At 40.8% G+C, this 8,416-nt stretch overlaps 1 protein-coding gene and 1 pseudogene across 1 annotated transcript; one reads left to right on the forward strand and one right to left on the reverse strand.

Moving 5' to 3' along the window:
- Nucleotides 1-1,972: 1,972 nt before the first annotated feature.
- Nucleotides 1,973-2,356, reverse strand: LOC112404139 (histone H2B type 1-A-like). The gene has a single exon (XM_024751990.1). The coding sequence runs from the start codon at nt 2,354-2,356 to the stop codon at nt 1,973-1,975; it is 384 nt and encodes a 127-aa protein (XP_024607758.1).
- Nucleotides 2,357-2,642: 286 nt separating this feature from the next.
- Nucleotides 2,643-3,037, forward strand: LOC112404138 (histone H2A type 1-A-like; annotated as a pseudogene).
- Nucleotides 3,038-8,416: the final 5,379 nt, after the last annotated feature.

The following is an 8,416-nucleotide window of genomic DNA, read 5'->3' on the forward strand; positions in this document are numbered from 1 at the left end:
GGGGAGAGGCCGAAAAAGGGAGGGGCCCGCGTCCCAAAAAAAAAAAAAAAAAAAAAAAAATGTACAGATGGTAAATTAGCATACCAAAAGATCCTCAATATCATTTATTAGGAAAATGCAAATTAAAACAATGAGATATTAAACATCGATTAGAATGGATAACATCCAAAATATTGTACATTTCCAAATGCTGAGGAGGATATGGAGCAACGGGAACACTCATTCATTGTTGGTAGGAATGCAGAATGGCACAGCCGCTTTCGAAGACAGTCTGACAGTTTCTTATAAAGCTAAACATACTGTTGAGCCTACCATCCAGCAGCTGTGCTCCTGGTAATACTTACCCAACTGATTTGAAGACTTATGTCCACACAAAAACTTGCATGTGAATAGTTATATAACAACTACAGCTAAAAAGTGGAAGCAACTAAGATCCCTTCGCTGGATGAATGGATAGACAAACTGTGGTTTATGCATACAATGGAATACTAGTCAACCATTAAAAGGAACAAGCTCTTAATTCACATAACAAAATGGGTGAATCTAAACACATACTGCTAAGGCAAAAACCAGCATGGAAAAACTGCTTGCTTTTCAACTCAAGAGTTGACAAGGATTTGGGAGCTATACAGACATCTGCTGTTTCACAAGATCTTATGGGGGCAGCTGGGACCCCTGCTTGGAGATGATGCCTCCCCTACCAGACAATGTGGCACAGATGCCCCATCTGTTAACTCCTTGGATGATTCCCAGTTAAGATATTCAGAGGTTCTTGTAAGGTCTGTTTCTGTGCAGAAATGTAGGGCACTTTTTTTTTTCCTGTGGAGTTTTAGTACACATATTCTACCAAATGATATACTAAAGTATTTTTTAACTGTAAGGTAGACACACATGAGCACGAAATCTTGTTATTAAAAGGGAAGAATGAAAAATATAAATTAACGAATTGAGTCCAGCTAAACTACTGGTTTGTGGGAAGTAGTAATTTGATCTTTTTTAATGTTAATTTCAGTGTCATTTGTCACTTTTTAATGCTTGTCTGCTAAGAGTCCAGACGATCGTGACAGAGTAGATCTTCCACCCAAAGTCCCTTGACTTGATAAACACCCTATGACCTAATTTGGAACATGTTAGTATTGGAGTCCAGTAATATAGGACACAAACACCAATTTAATGATCCTCTCATAAAACAAAATGCAAGTGATCCTATTATAACTTGGAATAAAAGTAACGCCCCCCAAAAATTCAGTCAGTGTTACTTGTTTGCCAGTCGGTTGTGGTTAGCCAGATTGTGTGACTCCAATATGGATTACTTGATATGGCAAGACCTCCACACCCCAATATCAAGCTGTTTTTAACAAACAGCCTAGTTTAGACACCCCAATAATGTACAGATGATATCACCAGACCAAGGAACTATTGGACTCGAAATCTCAGCAGATGTAGGGCACCTAACCTGATCTATAGAAAGAATTTCCACACACTACAGAAAATGTAGACCGGAAGCAAAACAGCCTTAACACTCCCATGCTGAACTTGCCTATGTTCTTTGTCTTTCCACAGCTTCAGTTCCCTTTCAGTCTCTCGATAGAAAGTACTTAAAACAGGACATAACCCAGAGAAGAGCAAGCCACGTTTCTCATGGCACTCGACCCACCCTCTCTTAAGACAGACTTAAAGGAGCTCTGTTCAACTCAAGAGAGCTCTATTCTTTGATATGCTTAAGAGATCCGGGATTTCACCTGAAATCATTCTGGTTAATAGTCACGTGAGACGGACGAGTTATCTACGTATTTCTTAACCACACTAAAGGCAGCAACGTGAATCTGACAGTTGCTAGCATAACAGCTATAGCTCACTCTAAGAGTAAGCCTGCCCACACACACTGAGCAGCCAAGCAAAAAGCCTACAACTCTCTAGAAAGTTAAGTGGCTCTTAAAAGAGCCTTTGGGTTACAAGAGTCTGAATTTCTTTACTTGGAACTACTGTATTTACTGACAGCCTTGGTGCCCTCGGACACTGCGTGCTTGGCCAACTCCCCAGGAAGCAGCAAGCGCACTGCTGTCTGGATCTCCCTGGATGTGACTGTCGAACACTTGTTGTAACGCACGAGGCGGGACGCCTCCGCTGCAATGCGCTCAAACATATCAGTAACAAGTGAATTCATAATACTCATAGCCTTCGAAGAAATACCAGTATCCGGATGAACTTGTTTCAGTACTTTATAGATATAAACTGAATAGCTCTCTTTGCGATATCTCTTGCGCTTTTTCTCCTCCTTTTTCTGAGTTTTAGTCACGGCTTTCTTATAGCCTTTTATGGAACTAGCACTGCTCTTAGAACCCTGTTCCGGCATGGCCAACCTACAACTCTAAAACAGAAAACCAGTGGCAGTTGCTCTGTTGAAGCGTGATATTTATATCCACGGAGCTCAGCTGACGTATTGGGCAGCTCACATCTGATTGGGTAATGGGTAGTGACGTGTATGTAAATGAGGTGATTCCAGTATGATTCTCTGATTGGATATAAGGGTATCAGCCAATCAAATAGTAAATCACAACCCACCGTGAGACGATAAATAGACCCCGTACCTGCCCTAACGGTATTTGTTTCCATTATAACAGATTAGTATTCCTATAGTAATGTCTGGACGTGGCAAGCAGGGTGGCAAGCACGCACTGAGGCCAAGTCTCTTTCATACAGAGCCGGCCTGCAGTTCCCCGTGGGCCGAGTCCACCACCTTCTCCGCAAGGGCAATTACGTCGAGCGGATTGGGGCCGGCACACTGGTTTACCTGGCAGCGGTTCTGGAGTACCTGACGGCCGAGGTCCTGGAGCTGGCGGGCAATGCGACCCATGGCAACGAGAAGATGCGCATCATCCCGCGTCACCTGCAGTTGGCCATCCGTAATGACGAAGAGCTCAACAAGCTGCTGGGCGGTGTGACCATCGCTCAGGGCGGTGTCCTACCCAGCATCCAGGCAGTGCTGCTGCCCAGGAAGATCGAGAGCCACCGCCACAAGGTTCAGTGCAAGTAACACTTCACAAGTTGCAAAGCCAAGTGAGTAACCTGAATGTCTAAAGGAGAAAAGCCCCAAACTGAAACCAAAGCCACTCACAATTACTGAGAAACAGGTTAGGTTTAGAAAGAGACTACAGACCAGTGATTGGCACCAAAAAAGAACTCACCACAACTAACGCTAACAGAACTCTGGACTCTGAAAAGTATGTAGCTCCGGTGACACCCCTGAAACAGTTTAACTTCATAAAAATTTTTACAACAAAACTCGTGAACTTGGGTGTAAATTTTTTACATTTCAGAGTAGATAGAGCAAACATCCTAGCGGGCTCCTGGCGGGATCGGGGTGGGGTTGGAGGAGATGCCATTCTCCTTGGGGAAAGAAGCAAATTTAGGATTGTTCTGACAATGAACACAATTCCCAAGAAAGAATTAAGACGCATGATCTTTAGGGAGGATAAAGTTAGACTAAATGAGTGGATTAAAAGCAAAGAAAGACTTGTGAAGTTGCAGCTTTTGGCTTAACTCATGTTTGGAGAGCATGTCAACAGAAGTGTCAGCCAAGCAGCTAGCAAGTCAGTATGCATCACGGCTTCTTGTTCTCTCAAGTGCTTTCTAGCAAGGGATTTCCAAGAGTTCTAGGATGGTTCTATATCCTGAAATCTCTAAGCATGACATGTTAAGCCAAAAGATAAAAGACATACTTGACAGCTAATTACATGAAAAACAGCAAACAGGTTGATAGTGTGTAGGATAAATCTCAAACAAGACATACCATTTTAATGGTACAATACTATCAATATTAGAGTGGGTAAGTAATGTGACAAGGCAGCTTTCTACCACCAATTATTCAGGAATAGTAGGCACTGAATTCAACAGATTTAACCACTGAAAATGAAGCAAAATATTTTGTTGATCTTTTTTTTTTTTTTTTTTTTTTTTTTTGCGGTACGCGGGCCTCTCACCGCTGCGGCCCCTCCCGCTACGGAGCACAGGCTCCGGACGCGCAGGCTCAGCGGCCATGGGTCACGGGCCCAGCCGCTCCGCGGCACGTGGGATCCTCCCGGACCGGGGCACGAACCCGTGTCCCCTGCACCGGCAGGCGGACTCTCAACCACTGCGCCACCAGGGGAGCCCTATTTTGTTGATCTTTTAGCACTGCCTACGAGTAAACACCCACAGAGACAACTGACAAATAAGAAAGCAGCCAAATAAAACTTTTTGTACGAAAATGAAAGCATCAAAAATTTCCAAACACAAAACAAAAATCTACATGTTTATAATTTAAAAATTCCTTAAACAGTTGCCAAGTTAAAATTTGAACACTACTCTTGTCTATAAACGTATACCCAAACCTATATATAGAATCGAAGTGTTCTAAAATTACAAAAACATAGTTTAAAAAAAACATTTAAAAATACTGATGAAGTGTAAGAGTTTCTGGAAAAACATAAATTGCTTAAATTGAACCTAGAAAGCAGTGAGGACTAAGATAAATGGGAAAAAAAGTTGATGAGCTACCATCCTCTTAGATATTTAAGGAAAAGAGAAATCTATGGCTAAGGAAGTGGCTCCAGATTATGAAAAAATATGTATTTTTGAAGAAATATAAAATTTAATGAAAAAAGCATGCTACTAAGTGCAGTGCAATATTTTTTTTTTTTTTTTTTTGCGGTATGCGGGCCTCTCACTGCCGCAGCCTCTCCCGCCGCGGAGCACAGGCTCCGGACGCGCAGGCACAGCGGCCACGGCTCACGAGCCCAGCTGCTCCGCGGCATGTGGGATCTTCCCGGACCGGGGCACGAACCCGCGTCCCCTGCATCGGCAGGCGGACTCTCAACCACTGCGCCACCAGGGAAGCCCAATATGTTTTAAATAACCCATAAATCTCCATTAAATGTGAACTAACTTTGGCAGCCCATTAAAAAATTACCAAACAATGACAAATGGGGATCTAAGAATGTGAGGTTGTTTCAATGTTGAGTGAAAGCAAACAATTCACTTTATAAAGCCAAAGGGAAAAATAGTCTTGTTAAACTCAGAAGATGCTTAACATTTGCTAGTGTGTTTAGCTGGATAGTTTTTGTTTCTTAGTGGAATAATAGTAGTTACTGTTAGCAGACTTTTTATTTTTTTTTTATTTATTTATTATTTTTTTTGCGGTACACGGGCCTCTCACTGTTGTGGCCTCTCTCGTTGCGGAGCACAGGCTCCGGACGCGCAAGCTCAGCGGTCATGGCTCACGGGCCCAGCCGCTCCGCGGCATGTGGGATCCTCCCGGACCGGGGCACGAACCCGCGTCCACTGTACGGGCAGGCGGACCCTCAACCACTGCGCCACCAGGGAAGCCCTTTATCATATTTTAACACTATTCTGGACTATGTTAGACAAATCATTTAGAAATATTAAAAGGATTCTGCTGTAACAAAAGGGAGATAAAATTAGGTGCAAGTAACACCTGCAGGGTAATGCTTCACAATTAACTGGGAAATAATTATATTGGAAATCAACAGTTCTCTTCAGAGCCATCTTTCAGAAAAGGAGCTGTGACCAAGTTTCAAAAAAAATAACATTTCAATGAGTCATTTATATTCAATGTAATATTAATTATGGCTACTTCAAAATGCTGGTGTTGCAATTAGAACAGTCTTTAACACCATACACAAAAATAAACTCAAAATGGATTAAAGGCCTTAAATGTAGGACCGGTTACTAAAAAACTTAGAGGAAAACATAGGCAGAACACTGTTTGACATAAATCGCAGCAATATCTTTTTTGATCCATCTCCTAGAGTAATGGAAATAAAAACATAAATGGGACCCAATTAAACTCAAAAGCTTTTGCACAGCAAAGGAAACCATAAACAAAATGAAGAAGCAACCCACAGAATGGGAGAAAATATTTGCAAACAATACGACCGACAAGGGATTAATCTCCATAATTTACAAACAGCTCACGCTGCTCAATATCAAAAAACCAAACAACCCAAGCAAAAAATGGGCAGAAGACCTAAATAGACATTTCTCCAAAGAAGACATACAGATGGCCAAGAGGTACATGAAAATATGCTCAACATCACTAATTACTAGAGAAATACAAATCAAAACTACAATGAAATATCACCTTACATCAGTCAGAATGGCCATCATCAGAAAGTCTAGAAATAATCAGTGCTGGAGAGGGTGTGGAGAAAAGGTTGGTTTACATTCCCACCAACAGTACATTCTACACTGTTGGTGAGAATGTAAATTGATACAACCACTAAGGAGAACAGTATGGAGGTTCCTTAAAAAACTAAAAATAGAGCTAGCGTATGATCCAGCAATCCCAGTCCTGGGCATATATCTGGAGGAAACCATAATTCAAAAAGATACATGCACCCCAGTGTTCACTGAAGCACTATTTACAATAGCCAAGACATGGAAGCAACCTAAATGTCCATCAACAGATGAATGGATAAAGAAGATGTGGTACATATATACAATGGAATGTTAGCCATTAAAAAGATGAAATCATGCCATATGCAGCAACATGGATGGACCTGGAGATTATCATACTAAGTGCAGTAAGTAGGACAGAGAAAGACGAACATATATGATATCTCTTACATGTGAAATCCAGAAGAAAATGATATAAATGAACTTATTTACAAAACAGAAACAGACTCAGAATTAGAGAATGAAGTTATGGTTAAGGGGGAGGGGGGAGAGGGGGGAGAGTAGGGGAGAGGGATTAGATTGGGAGTTGGAGACTGACATATACACACTGCTATATTTAAAATAGGTAACCAGCAAGGACCTACTGTATGTCACAGGGAACTCTGCTCAATATTCTGTAATAACCTAAATGGGAAAAGAACTTGAAAAAGAATAGATACACGTATAACTCAATCACTATGCTGTACACCGAAAACTAACATAACATTTGTTAATCAACTACACTTCAAAATAGAATAAAAATTTAAAAAGAATTTTTTTAAATGCTGGTGTTAATCTTTTATCCTCAGTTCATGCAAACTGTTATACGAGAAGCTATTTTAATAAGTAAAATAAAATCGTGCTTTTTGGTGATTGATAGCAGTTTTTCATTTATAATTTCAGAAAGCCATACCAAACACTTAGTAAAAGAATTGTAATATTCCACTGGAATCAGACTATGGAAAAATTGGGGAGAAGAAGGGGGGTTAAAGACATACGAAATCAGGAGAAACAAGGATAAATGAGGCTTGATGCTGAAGCCCAGAAGGGGAAATAAGTACGTCTGATTACTATCTAAATGGGTAAATGAGGAGCCCAGGGGTTAAGTGAGCAATCATGCTCTAATGCACTCTATTACGCAAGACGGGGGAAACTGCCTTGCTGCTGTGAGTAATGAGTTACACAAGCAGCAGCACGGACGGAATTCAAATACACAGATTTATATTCAATGCAGTACACTGAGTTTTTCTTTTTTTTCCTACAACACATTAAGAAATCCGTTTTACTATATGAGCAAAATCACACTCAGAAATACACATGCATACAAATAACTTAAAAGTTTTCATAAACAATATGCCACCGTGGAAGGATTCTGAGATTACTGTTCTTAATTATTCCGTTTTGTTCAACTGTTCTCTTGAGTATCCTACTTCACAAATGGTTCATGATTTGCTGTTTGGAACGCTGAAATGATAGGAACGGCTGATCCAAGCAGCTCATGAGGCACACAGGTTTAGCCAATAAAGAAACTGCACTCGCTGGGCCAAAATGTTCATTCAAAGAGTGGGAATGCCACCCAATCTTTCCTGGGATTCTCAGACCTGGAAATTGAAGGGACGCATTTGTATAGGTGCAGAGCAATCTGAAGACTTTAGAAAATTAATCTAGAGCCGTTAGTGGCTAATCTCTTGTTCTTAGAACAAATTAAGAAAATGAAGGCAACATCAGAAAAAAATTCTGTGGCTGCTGAGATTCCACGCTCTAAGGACTTAGTCCCAGTAACTTTTCTTTCTGTTCTCAGGGTTATTCAGGTTACTTTTAATGTCTCCCCTATCTTTCCTTAATATATTTCAACTACGTGTTTCACTTGCAAGCACATTTGTCTGGCAAATTCAAGGGACAGCTTTCAACTTGGCACAACGAAAACCCTCTGTCCAGCACCACTGTCAATGAAATGTGTTTGGTCATTAATCTGGGTCCTTCATCTCAGTACTTTTTTTAGTACTGAAATGAAAATGGCCTTGTTTTTAATCATGGTGTACCATTGAGAGATAAATACAGAATAAGGGAGAGAGAGGCAGAGGAGAAGGATAAAATTTAGTTAAGGGATGGAATTTTCCTCCTTCTTCTAATGATATAAGACAATTAAAAGACAAATTTAACACCAAAAAAGGAGTATGGCTGGCCCTTTGAGAGTATT

This window comes from Neophocaena asiaeorientalis, unplaced genomic scaffold, assembly GCF_003031525.2.
Source record: "Neophocaena asiaeorientalis asiaeorientalis breed wild unplaced genomic scaffold, Neophocaena_asiaeorientalis_V1.1 scaffold165, whole genome shotgun sequence".
Classification (NCBI taxonomy): Eukaryota; Metazoa; Chordata; class Mammalia; order Artiodactyla; family Phocoenidae; genus Neophocaena; species Neophocaena asiaeorientalis.